At 28.7% G+C, this 13,943-nt stretch overlaps 1 protein-coding gene across 1 annotated transcript in view; it reads left to right on the top strand.

The window, feature by feature from the left end:
* The first annotated feature begins 1,148 nt into the window (after positions 1-1,148).
* LOC107448048 (uncharacterized) overlaps positions 1,149-13,943 on the top strand; it is a 47,004-nt gene continuing 34,209 nt past the window's right edge. Inside the window, exon 1 of the mRNA XM_043040304.3 lies at positions 1,149-1,384. Coding sequence (XP_042896238.1) covers positions 1,312-1,384 — 73 coding nt within the window. The 5' untranslated portion in view covers positions 1,149-1,311. The remainder of the gene's footprint in view (positions 1,385-13,943) is intronic.

Here is a 13,943-nt window from a genome sequence, read left to right as displayed (position 1 = left end):
AACACTTCGCATGCTTTCCCCATTAGCGTGTGGAGAGTCATAGAGGAGGGAAGTACATTAGTTTCTCTCTTGATTTTCATTTAAATTAAAATCTTTTAAGTTGGAGAACTATATGGAACTGAAAACTGCATTAAACATAGTTCTAAAGAAAGGCATCACGGAAATTAAAAAAAAATTTTTTTTTATTAAATAAAACGGAAAAATATTCAGAAAGGGGGAGGAAAATCTCGTCGGAAAACTGAAAAGAGGAGGAGAGGAAAGGGAGAAGGGCCAAAGACATGAAACCGGCCTCTCCCCAGATGGCATATTCGAGCGTAGCTCTTGTTCTCGTAGTTCATTTACGTCGCACTAGTGCTGCACAATGGGCTATTGGCGACGGACTGGGAAACATCCCTAAGGTTGATCCAAGGACATGTCATCACAATTTTGATCCTCTGCACAGGGAATGGCACCCCTGCTTAGGTAGCCTGATTACCTGCACGTGAAGTCAAGCACTTTAAGGTAGTACAGTTTAACGAGGACCAATACCGCACACCCTCGGCCCCTACGCAGACTGATCCAAGTGGTCACCCACCCGCACACTGACTGCAGCCAGTGATGCTTGACTTCAAAATTTTATAATTTTGTGCAAAATTTGAAAAAAAAAAAAAAACAGTTAATGCCGTCGGTACGCCACTGGATCTATCACATCTTTGAACATGGGGTGCTAATCTACTATACGTACCAACAATATCCATGGGGAGTTCTTACGGTAGGCAAACTATACTTATACTGTCAGATTTTGATGTGATAGAGAATACATCTCCGTCTCCTCTTAGGTTTTTCAATTTAAAACTGCGCATTCAAAAAAGTAAAGGGAGTACTGAAAAGCTACGTATTCATCGCCTTATCGTGCAACTGGCACATCATTTTTTTCAATGAGAACCGCACTTGCATTTCAATATCTTGACAACGATGCACAGCAACCTAGGAGTTTTGCTTCACTGTCCAAAATTTTGGGAAGGATCTACTTAAATAATTTTAAAAATATTATTTTCAGTGATTGAAATGTCAAGACAGATAAAGCCGACGCCAACCAAAATAACCTGGTGGAATCTTTGCCGCTCGGCTCTTTTGGCTTTTCCTCAAGTTTCTATACATCTTTACTTTTCTTTTCTGTGTTTATTGTCGTCTGAGCAGTGAATACGAAACTAGCCGTTTGTGTTCATTTGCTCTTAGATAAATTAATCTTGTTCATTGTCAGGCACAAAAGAAAAACGAAGTATTAAGTGTTTTACAATGTTTACATAATAAGTCACTTAAAATATTACCATGAATTTAGTAGTGTGGATAATATGCTTAACGATATGCATTGTACATGGAGATCGCCAGGAGGATTTAGAGGGTAAGTAACTTCAATATTGATTAGAAACATTTGTAACAATATTTTGACAATTATAAATTTAAAAAAAAGTATCCTATTAATTCTGACATGTTAGTGGGCAATGTCAAAAGCAATATTAAGTATTTATTTGCAAATTAAACTCTGATTTTATTGTTTTACCTTCTAAAATTAAATTATAACCGAGTTGTTAATATATACATCCGTATGGAAAAGTTAAAATCAAATTTTAGAACATATGATCTAGAATGTTTATTTAAAAATTGTTATACTTGCAATTAATGATGTTTTTTTACAGCAAATGTTTAAGCTGACGCTGATTTTATATATATAGGAGTTAAAATATACTCTTACTGTTATTTACCTTGATTTTGTATTTATACAGAATCATTTCTTTGTATTAAGTTTTTCTTGCAATATTAAATATTAATTTATAATTAAAAAAATTATTATTGATGAAAAATTACATTATAGAGAATCTAATTTCTGTGTTATATGGAATATTTTGGTAATGAAAATCATGCTGTATGTGGAATAACGTTTTGTGTCAACTGTTTAGTTATTTAGGCTTACATTACTATTAATAATGCAATAATCGCTTTACATTTTCATTTTAAATTTTATTTGTGTAAAGTTTATTATTTTGCCATTTTTATTTGTCAAAATTTTAATTATTATATTTTGACAGTTATACCATTTTGTAAATAAACAAAACATTTTAGGGGTTGGGCGTGACACTATTGAAAATGATAAGTCCAATTTGTCTTTATTTTGTAGTTTGAACACATGAATTTATAATTTTGTTGTGAAAGCTCAAAGTTGATTGCGCAATTTAAAAAATCTCTTGATTATTCCCATTCTCAAATTTTTCTATTAAATACAAGTAATTTATTACTATTTTCAAATGTATATGTGTTTCAATTTTTTTTGAAACCGTAAAGCTAGAAGCTTTGCTGAAGCTAGTTCTCTACAAGAATGTAATCTAAATTGATTTTTCTTATTATTAGAATATAAATTTTGCGTCACTTAATTCAGTGCTTTTCCCCTTCTGTAATTAATTTAAATTATTTTTCATTTGTATTCTTACATAATTCTTAGGGTGCGAGTAAGAAGCTTTGATATCAATGAAATTTAATCCAATATAAAATTTGTAAGCTACAAGTCGCTTATGGCTGCCCCCCTTTTTCATGGTCGATGTTACAAGATGGGGGGATGACTGCTCGGATGGTGTGAAGACTGCCCATAGGGTCAGCAGAGAGAGATTAGAATTGATAGATTTATGACGCAATAGAATGAAGAAAGCCTTATCTTTCACATTGTTTTTGTGGGATATATAGTTTCATTACATGGGTAAGGATGAACGAAAAAGTTGTACGCAGGCAGCCTAATATTGCAGTTCTTTGTTTACAATCAATTTCTTATTTATTTCATTAATATTAAAATCAGGACAAAAATACATTATAAATTATAACTTCTGTATGGTCTATAAACTCTGCATTGCTTTATTGAGTGCTTTTTTTCTCTTTGAAATTTAGTTAAATTATATTGCTTTTTCTTATTGCATTTGTATAGTAATGTAACTTTTGTATTGTAGTGACATGCTTAGTATGCATTTCTTACTCTCTTTTATGAACCCTAAATTAGTTAATCAAAATATTTTTGGGTTAAAAGTTTTCTAAATTGTTTTAGGCTTTTAATTAATGAATGAATTTTGCTAAGAAAAAACAGGGCAGGCAAAACAGGGTTGCAAAAAAGTAAATAAAAACTTATATACATTTCCGAATATGTTTATAAATAATATATTTGGAAGCATTTTAAGAATATATCCTTTAATTCTCTCTCTTTAATATTTTCATTTTAAATGTCCTTTGTGCGTGGCCAAAAGCATGAATTAGTTAACTCATATAATATAAGTAAACTAATAAATGTAATAAAATAAGTAAACTCATGTAAGAATGAAATGTAACTGTAGTGCATTGGTTTACTTACGACGACTTACGCTGAGATTAAGACAAAACTATTCACCCCATACTCCTATTCTAAGTGACGTTTCTTCGTAACCATAGTACTCGCCACGACTCGAGACCGGTGTCTGGAGGAGTTCTCCTGAAAGCTGTACTATAACTAAACTGTTTTTAGGTTGTTTTTTTTATTTTTTAAAAGTTACTGGGAATGTTGTCATGAAAATGAAATAAAAACATATTAAAAAGTTTCAATAAGAACATTAGTTCATCGATCAAGACTGAAAACGTAATAAAATTTACTGTATTCAAAAAAATTTCTAAGTATCGAAAAGAAATAATTTTATAAATATATAAATATTCCCCTTACTTTTAAAGGATAAAATTTTGGTCTACTGATCAAAATCCCCTCTTGTATAAAAGTAAGAAAAAAGGAAGGTGAATGTGAAACTGATAATGATATTATAAGAAGATTATTAAAAATGTAAGAAAAGTGTAACTGTAAATTGTAATAATAACGAAAGAAAATGAGAAAAAAATACAATTGAAAATAAATATTATCTTCAATATTCTTCAAAATAAATATAATCCTCATTGCAATAAGTGCAATTAATGAGTTATATATTCATTCATTTAATGACTAACATTATATCAGAAACAAATTCTAATTCCCAAAAAATAATAATTAATTTTACTGTCTTATAGAGATAATACACAATAATGTTGATAAAAACAACTTGGTGATAAAAATCAAAGAGGAGGGGTGAGAGTAAAATTAAAGTAGAGCTAGAGATTTCTTATCAGTGGAGTTGAACACTCTTAAACAATTACTTCAGATTTTTAATTTCACCATCATATCACTATTTTTGACTTATCATAATCGGAGTTGGGGATAAAGCGCTCGCAATGAGGTATGCTTTCCAGTAGTTATTGTGGTTTCCCGTGGTTAATGTGGGTAACTTATATAAGAAAAATCCTCCACGAATGCAAATTTCTCCAAATACTTGATCAAGGACTTCCCTTGTCTTCTGGATTCGGGTTACAGAGGCTACGTTAAGGAGTTGAACATTAATAGTCGTAATTCCAAAAAATTGGATCGCCTCTTTAATGACGGTTATAAAATAAAAATATCACAATTAAGAATTTTTTTTTAAACAAACTATACAGTATTATGATATTTAAGAAAAATACACAAAATTAATAATTAAAAGACTAACAAATTGATAAAATTTAAAAGTCGAATGAAATAAATAAAAAGGGAGGAGTATATTACAGAAGACTGGAGGCGCACCCGTCCAAAAAGTGTGGTAGTACGCCCCATTTTCCCCTACTCGCATTTATGCATCCAGCAGAATTTTCCATTTATTAGAATTTTTTTGTTCCAGTATCTTTGGGTAAACGAATTTTATAATTGTGTGCAAAAATGTTTTTATTTGCTTAAAAATCTCTCTGGATATGGTGAAGCAGGCAGAAAGTAAAATTAACATTAAGAGGTCCAAACATTCGATAACTATCCAAGCCTAAGTATTTTTTTTTCAATAAAACATTTACTCATTTTTAAATTCTGAGTTATAATAGCATGAAATAAATAAATCTGTAGAGCCAATGAAAGGGTGGTACAAAGGGGGATCTGCTCTAAGTCCTACGTTTTTTAAAGGTTTCGATCTAAAGATTGGTTTTTTAATTTAAAAAAATTCAGATTTTTTACAATCTCTTAGAATTTGAACGCTTTACCTTAGTCTTGTAAGATCAATTTTAACATATGCGTGTAAGAATTGGACCATGGCTAGTGCAGCTGAGGATGCACACCATTATAAAATTTAAACATCTTGAGAAAGACATTTGGTGGTAAGAGAAAGAAAAGAAAAAAATGGCCGTATGACAGGACAATTTGGAGCGTTACCTTTCCTATAAGGAGCCAAATGCCATTCATTTCATTAAACTACTAATGTGGTACACTTCTAATGTGGCTGAAATTATTATGAAATTCAAAACTACAACTGAAATTAAAGAAAATTAATTACTTGAATCTAGAAGGTTACTAGTCAGTTAAATTTTCCATTAGCAAGACTTTTTAACCGTTTTTCTGATCATCCCGAGTTAACACGGCTATGTATGTATTGCAAATATTTATTATTCCGATGAAACTCGGGCGTAGCAGAATTTGTCAGTACGTTTTGTCTTATCACGTTTTTACTAGGTCATTTACTAGCAAATAAAAAAATCTGCTGTGATTGGAAGTTTGCCAAGTTTTGTTTGGGAGTTTTGATATTGTATTGTGGGACTGCACACGTGGCAATTACATATTTCAAATGCATTTTCAGAAAAGCATTGGTTTTGAGAAAATTTCTATACGCTAACGTACAATACAAAAAAGTTTATTATAGTATTCTTTGAAACTTCGTATACAGATTTTGTATAATGTTTGCTAAGTTTATAACTAAGAGCTAAGATCTAAGTCTGCAATAATTGCTTTTAAGATATTTTAAGTAAGAATGTTTAGAATTTTTAGTTTTTTAAAAATTAATATTGAACAATATATTTAGTTCTATTTCATTGTTTACTTGAAACTTTTTAAAGATTTTTATTCAAAACACGGGTAACCATATTATTGATTGAGAAAATAATTATTTTGATATTTATTCATTATTCTTTGTTGTGAAGCTGCTATCGTGACATAAAAAAGTTATTAGTTTTCATGCTCAAATAATTTTAAGACCCCTACTTACTAAAAATAAATTAAAATTTTTATTTAAGATATTTTCACAAAAAAAAAAAAAAAAAAAAAAAATTGTGTGGAGTAGTTGGATACCTTAAAATATTTTTTCTTGAATTGTTTTGCTAGCGTCTTTTTAGAGTTTTTATACAAGTTTATAAAGTGATTTTTTTTCTTATAAAATTTTTATATTAAAATTAATTTCTGTGTATTAAGTTTTTTCTTTTAAAATAAAATTTCTATTAAAGTCCTTTCCTTTTAAGTGATATTAATTTTAGTATCCCTTCAGATTTATGTGGAGTTATTGTATTTTATCCATGTTGTTCTGCGTATTAATGCATTTTGTGTATAATATGCATTAAGTTTGACGCATTAACACATGTAATTTTATATAAAACCTTGTTCTTTTAGGTATTTTCTAAAACCTTTAAAATATCTCTCAAATATTCAAATACCTTATAGTTTGAACGAAAACATAATTAAAATAAAGCCTTTTTTAGGAAACCGTGTTGATCATTTCACGTGAACAGAGCAAGCTGTGACGCAGCACTGACGTTATTTAGTCTTTGAAAAGAAAAATAGCCTATTTATTTAGCTGTTTGTTTCTATATTTGAAATAAATGCTTTGAAAAAAAAAACCTTTTAAATTCATATATTTTCTAAAATTCTTCATTTGTTTCCTTTATATGCTTTAGTGATTACGTTTTTCTTTATTTAAACATAATATTACTTTAAAATTGCATAAAATTGAAGTAAAATAAAACTCGTAACCAATTAGGTTATTATTACTAATTTGGTTTTATTTTATGAATAAACTTAATTTGGAGGTGGGTTATATCATTATTTCTTAAATTTAACTTTAATAGAGGACTGCATTTGTATTTAATTTGTTTTGGCAATTGAAAGTAATCAATAATTTTTAAAAAAGTTATTTTGGGCAATAAATTAACGCATATGAGTGGCCAGTGGCATAAGAACATAAATTACTTGAGTACACTTGTTTAAAGTACAGCAGTTTGCTTCAAAATAACTTTCATAAATATATACTTTAATTTGTAACAGGGTAGCAAAAAAAAAAAAAAAAAAAAAAAAAAACCCGACCTTTTCTGAAAAAGACCAAGCCAGCCGTTTTTTATTTAGAAGATTGGCTTTCATTTTAAAAAAGCCAGTCTTCATTTTATTATTCAAAATAAACATAAATGTATTTCATTTTATTTTATTAACTATTCAGAAAAATAATGTAAGTAAAATATTTTATATTATCTATCAAATGTATATTATTGGCGGAAATTGCAGTACCTTACAAGTTCAATATATAATGTGATGAAAACAATCACAGCAATGAATTATTTAATGGCAGTATTTAAAATATATTTTCATGTCTTTTACGATGCAAAAGTTTGACATATGAAGATCAAAGGGAGAAGAGCGTTTTTGTGCATTTTTCATAAAAATGACGATTAGATCACCATTTGTTGCATCTAAAGGATTATTAGGTTTTGACAAATCAATTACGTAGAAAATCAGTTCTTGCTGAGAGTTATTATACTTTGAAGATCCGTCATGCTGGGAAAAAACGGTTTCTGTTCACATGTAGACAGCGCGAACAAAGAAAAGCGTAGTGAAAAAGACGATGAGAGTTCTACTGAGATGATTAGACAGGAATTACAGGGAAACAATGGTTCTTACCCAACCCGATTTTCAAATTTTATTTTTTCTCAACAACAAAAGTTATAAATATTGTTTTGAATTTTTTTTTTGGATGGAAATAAATGCTTGTGATATTCTTGTATATTTTTATTTTTACAATTTCAATTGTATGCTAGGTTCTGAACAATCTCATTCATTTTACTCAGCTTTCATGGACATAAACCGTTTTCCCCTTGATCCTAATTTTTATAATAAAACTTGGTATACAAAAGTGGTGCGAATAATTTAAATTTTTATTTACATGTATTATTACTGCAAATACTACAAAAAAAAAATTAACTAAACACATAATCCAGTTTTGACTAGTTGAATACTCCGTTTAGAATAGGATAAAACATATCAAAAACAGGAAAAAAAATGGATTGCAAATTTCAATAATGTTTAGATAAGAAAAATGTTTTGGACGTAAAATAAATAAATAAATAAAACTTCATGATGTGTTTTTTGTCAATAATTTAAAAAAGAATTAATATTTTTTATTATTTTTGGAAATCTGACAATCAGTGGAAGGAATTTTTATATCCTTTTTATAATATTATAGATTTTGAAAGATATTAGTTATAATAAAAGCGGCTTTTTTAATTTTAGCTGGTTTTTTGTAAATGTATTTTTTTTTAAAGGCGACTGGAGTTTTTGGCTCTGCTACAATGCTGATTTGTAAGCATAGCATACAATGTTCTATTCATTAGGTGATTGTCGTTGAAATTAATTGGATGCCATTAGTGTATGCTTTTAGGCCGGCTGTTTTAAAAAGAATAAGCGTGAGTGAGACAGAAACTTAAACATTGACTTTGACATTGATAAACCATTTGTGTATCAAACATGCTTGAACAGAGTATTTCATTAAAATAATAATAATAATCATAAAAGTGAAGAATGCGGTTGTATATGTACATTGACAATACCTTCTTGTATGCCGAATACTGATTTAAAAATGTAGTCAAACCCGGCTGTGATGAATCTGGGATATAATGTACTTATAAACACTCGCTTGTAGTGTGCTTTTTAGAGGTCCCTTCTGAACTTCAATTTAACGAATGTTACTTTGCACGCTTATAGTGAATAACTGAAAAATTGGTAGTTCATTTATAGGGAACTCTAATTTCATTCCCGCAGCTTTTTTTTTCAATCTCTCTATCTTTAAACTTGCAGGAGTTGCGATTGTAAATGACGGTATTTATTTACATTATGGCAAATCTTGCTCTCGCATGCTTTTCTGTTTTTAAACTGTGACGAACATGTTGGAGACGAGTGCTCTCCCCTATGTCGAGGAAGACAAAAAATTTCAGCAACTTATATCTCAAAAATAAAATCGGCATTCAAGTTTCTGTTTTTTTTTTCTTCCTTGGAAAAAATTAAGCTTAGAAAGTACTGGGCTTCTAACTAATTGTTGATACGAGAACTAGTAAATTGACTTAAGGTCGAATTGCAGTTATTCAAAAAGTACTAATATCTTCCAAAGGTGATGCAATTTAATTGATTAATTTTTCTTTTAAATATTTGATTGTTGTAATATATTTAACGTGTTAATATTTTATAAAAAATTTAGCCGCTTTTGGCGACCAGATAGGAATTATTTGTGCGTTAAAGCTTTGGAAATATTTGTGCAATAAAGCTTTGTATTTATATTTGTTTCATTAAAAAAAAAAAAAAAACACAAAGGCTATTAATTTTTTTTTGTTGTCTGTCAGGAACATGTTGCTCTTCGCTATTTCTTTTAATGTTGCTCTTTCAGATTACCATTTGGTTATGTCCACGCAGAATGAAATCTGTAGTCTCTAACTCTTATCAGAATTTAAAAAAAAAAAATTGTTTGAAGATTGTATTATTTTAAAGCAATTTGAGGTATATTTTCATGGAATCCGTTTAGTTATTCAAAAATGGCAAATGTTGCAGCTTCCAGTGTAAAACAACGTTCAATAAATGTTTCCTTTTAATTAAAAAGAACAGAGCCATTTATTTAGTACTTGAAAAGGACACTATTATTCTCGTAAATCTGACATTTTATTATTTTTTACCCATACACCTTTTAATTGCTGAATTTAATTTTTAATTGATTCAATTTTTGTAATAATATTTATCTTCAAATCCAATTGAATTCTCTGAAATATTTAGTATTTTTTTCAACTATCGGGTTCAGAAGTGTAATTTTGAAGTTATAATTTGGATGAATAAAAATGGTGTCTCTGTTACTTTTTTCACATAAAGTGAATAAAAAAAGACAAATAAATAAAATAAAAATTTAACCCGCCACTTTTTATTGTGTATTTACTTGCAAATTACACCACAAAATGCTATCAATCATGATCTTAACACTTACAAGACAGACCTTGAATGCGTTAATTTGTTGAAATAAATAGTTCATTATTTTAGCAATCAATAAAATTCCAATCGCAGCTGCAACATTCAAAATAATGTAATAAAGATAAACACTTAAACTATCCCATAAAATCTTTACTTTCGCCCTCAAACCCAGTTCTTAGTTAAAAATTCCTTTATAACATTTAATGAGGGACGGATTTTCCCTTTTTTATTTCCATTCTTTGTTTGCATATTTAAACAATGCAGTTTATCATAAGAGAATCTTACGGAGACATTAGAGATGGGGAATGTCTTTTTCCCGATGGAGCATGAGTGGACTTAGCGGTTGCCTAGGCAACCTGCTCTAAGAATCCCTTCGTGAGCACGCTCCCCCACCTTCAACATTTTCTTTGTTGTAACAGGTCGTGTCTGTTTTAGAACATCATTTTGCATACCTGTTCTATCTGGGCGCAAAGACACCCAGGACATGGTCATCGGTCCCACGCATTGTCTATGGATTATATTGCTATTTCTAGAAACAAGAGGTGCTGTGCAATGGAGAGAAATGCCGTATCCAGGTAAACATATGGTCTTTCCAATACAACTTGTTCGATTCATTCTTAACGTTTGGTGATGAGTGGGAATGCCGGTGTTTGTTTCATGAATGAAAGTACTTGGTGCAATGGAATGCGATTCAGGGGTTGTTTTAATTGTCGTTTGATCTGGTTTTGCGTTTAGCCTGTGTAAAAGTAATTATTTTACATGAACATATGCTCATCAATATTTTTTTTAAGTGTGTATTGTCTGGATTGTTTGATTAAAAAATGATAGGATTTTGATTTCAAATATTTTTATAAATAAAATCAAAGTTTGTCTCATCTGCGCGTGTAATTTTTGAATTTTTCTTTCATTCCTCTATAATCTTTTTGTCAAACCTAAAAATTAAAGGGAAAGTATAGTTACTACATGGAAATGTATGATAAAATGTATTGAAATAAAAATGTATGATTTATTTATGCTATATTTTTTTTAACATCTTGAATTTACAACTTTATTACGAGGTATGCAGCTGTTCACATTATATATATATATATATATATATATATATATATATATATATATATATATATGTCAGAATGTGTCCATAGGGTATTGTTAGACTCTTACCCTTTCTGGAATGAGAAAAAAATATTTTTTTCGTGGTCGTGTGTAGATATTTTTTCATAAAACAATAACTGGTACGTACAGGATAATAGCTTTATAACAAAACTAAATAATTGGTGTAATGTTAACGTCACGCATAAATATGATAGCTTAAATCTGTTATTTTTTCTGTTAATTATTTTATGACTATAATAAAGAAACAAAAATTATGTGTTTTTTTTATTTGCAACCATCATAAGATTCCCGTCTTACCTTGCTTTAAAAAGAAGTATAATATAAAATTAAGTAAACTTACATTAGGAGTGGTTTTAAAATAAAAAAAATATAAACGTACTTTTAAAGTGAAAATGAGCTTAGGAATATCTGATGTAATAAAAAAATGATTCTATCTCTTATTCGTGACATTTATATTTCTAATACTGAAAAGAAAATGAATGCAATTTTATCCTACTCTGTGAGTTCAAGTTCTAAGCATATTTTTATATTTGTTCAGTTGTTAACGGACTCAACTGTGTACTGCATTTCATCATCCTCGGTATGTTATTAACAACCTTAAGCAACTTTCAGGGAGTGGACTAAATAATTTAAACACTTCTATACTAATACATTTTTACATTTTTTCATATTTCTCAAGAAATACTTAAAGAATCATTTTATAACTTTAGAAAAGTTTATATCATGCTAATTCTCATACATATTGGTGAAGTTTAAAGGTTTGAGGGTCCGACAATAAATTACAAACGGAAAATAGTGTTTTAGTATTACTGAGGAAGTTTTAGCTTTAAAATTTAAAAAACTTCGTCGAAAACTATGCAATATATAAGTAATTAAAGTTGCACTTTTATACTGCTCAAAAAAATGTAACATTTGTTTTTTATAATTTTGTAGTGAATCTAATTTGGCAATTAATGAAAAAAGTCCAATTTGAATATTTTAAATTTTTGAAATTAGTTAAGTAGTTAGAAATTATTTAAGTAGTTTTTTGTACTTTTAAAAAGAAAGCTAAAAATAATAATGGGGCTTTCTACATATATTACATTGTAAAGCAAAATTCAATAATAAATTATAGTACTTTGCAATAAATGTTCTTACACCAAAATGAGATTCTATAAGGTACGAAAACACGAGAGAGAAAAGTGATACTTTTATGGGGGATGATTCTTAACAATGTCGGTGTCATTTTTAATAAATCTGGTTCAATAGTACCAAGTTCAATTTGTGAAAAAACCCTTTTCATTTTGAGCTTTCTTTTAACAAGTACGAAAACTACATCAAATTGCTTGAAAGTTTTTAAGATATTCAAATCCGACTTTTTTAATTAGTTGCTAAATACGATTCACTACAAAATTAAGAGAAAAAATTAATTTTTTTCCTGCGCATGCACAGTATTAAAGAACTGTATTAATTACTCATATCTTGCGCAGTTTTAAAAAAAAATTTCTCAAATTTTAAAGCAATCATTTGTAATTAATTTTGAATTGCTTCAAATATTTGTTTATTTTTATGCAATATTTTTTTAAATTACAGCAAAAAAAAGAAGAAAAAAAAATAAGAAACACACACAAGAAAATTAATTTTTATAAAAATGTACAGATCTCCATAAATATTCAAACTAGGTTTACCAAATGTTGTGTAAGTATTGCATGCATAATCAAAATAATTGTATCTATTGCTACATTTTTCGGCATAGGGTGTTCAAAAGCACTGTTTTCCGTTTGTAATTTATTGTTGGTCTCTCAAGCCTCTAAAAGCTTCTTACTAGTTTATAAAATAATTCGTTAAGTATTTTTTTGAGGAAAAAAAAATGTGTTAGTATAGAAGTGTTTCCCCATTATTTTGTCCAACCCCTGTAACATTCATTTCCATTATTTATTATTTTTTTTATAAAATGTTAATTCAGTTTAAATTACACGACGGAAATGTTTCTAAATTAAATTAAAATTTTAGTTTAAAATCGCTTCAGTTGTGTAAGTATAACAATTTGAGTTAAACAACTGAATTTAGTGATGATTCTTAATGACATTTTGAGGAATGTAGAAAAATATTAGCTTAAAAAATATAGTCGCAGAAGAAAGGTGTTTACACACATTTTCCCAATAAAAATCGTTTTATTTAATGATCCTTACCTTGAAAGAATTCTTCTTAACCTTACCTTAAAGAATTTTTTTCATAAAAATTGAGTTATCATCTTTTTTCTTTTCCCTTTCCTGATAGTTTACTGTTGGAGCAAGTAAATTAAATTTTTAAATAAACAAATTAAATTAATATAATTTTATAACTATTTTTTACATAAAGCTTAAACTTTAAAAAGTGTTAAAACTGATATAATATTCTGACTATGGCTTATTTATTACTGCTTAATTTAATATTAGCCGCCGTTGGCTACTAGCTTAGTCACCTTTCAAAATTATTTTCACCATCATATGAACTTTAATGAAAACCAAGCCGAATGCATAGCACAACTGTATTTTAATATTCTAATTCTTCTACTTTTCCTGCAATTCTAACACTTTATTTAGATTTAAACAATATATTAAGCAAATTTTTTTACCGTCTAGCGTATGCGGTTTTTTCCGCGAAGTACTTTTATTTCTATTTTAACTGCCCTTTGCGGTCGTATGTCTACTCTCAGCCACCACAGCAAAGACGTTAGCCACTGTTTAATGGCAGACTGCATATATTGCGACACTGTGAAGATGTGAAGAGTGAA

The sequence above is a fragment of the Parasteatoda tepidariorum genome, chromosome 9 (assembly GCF_982258835.1).
Source record: "Parasteatoda tepidariorum strain Cologne lab strain chromosome 9, Ptep-v5.0, whole genome shotgun sequence".
Lineage (NCBI taxonomy): Eukaryota > Metazoa > Arthropoda > Arachnida > Araneae > Theridiidae > Parasteatoda > Parasteatoda tepidariorum.
Note: the sequence above shows the minus strand (reverse complement) of the source record. Positions and strands in the feature narration are given on the sequence as shown.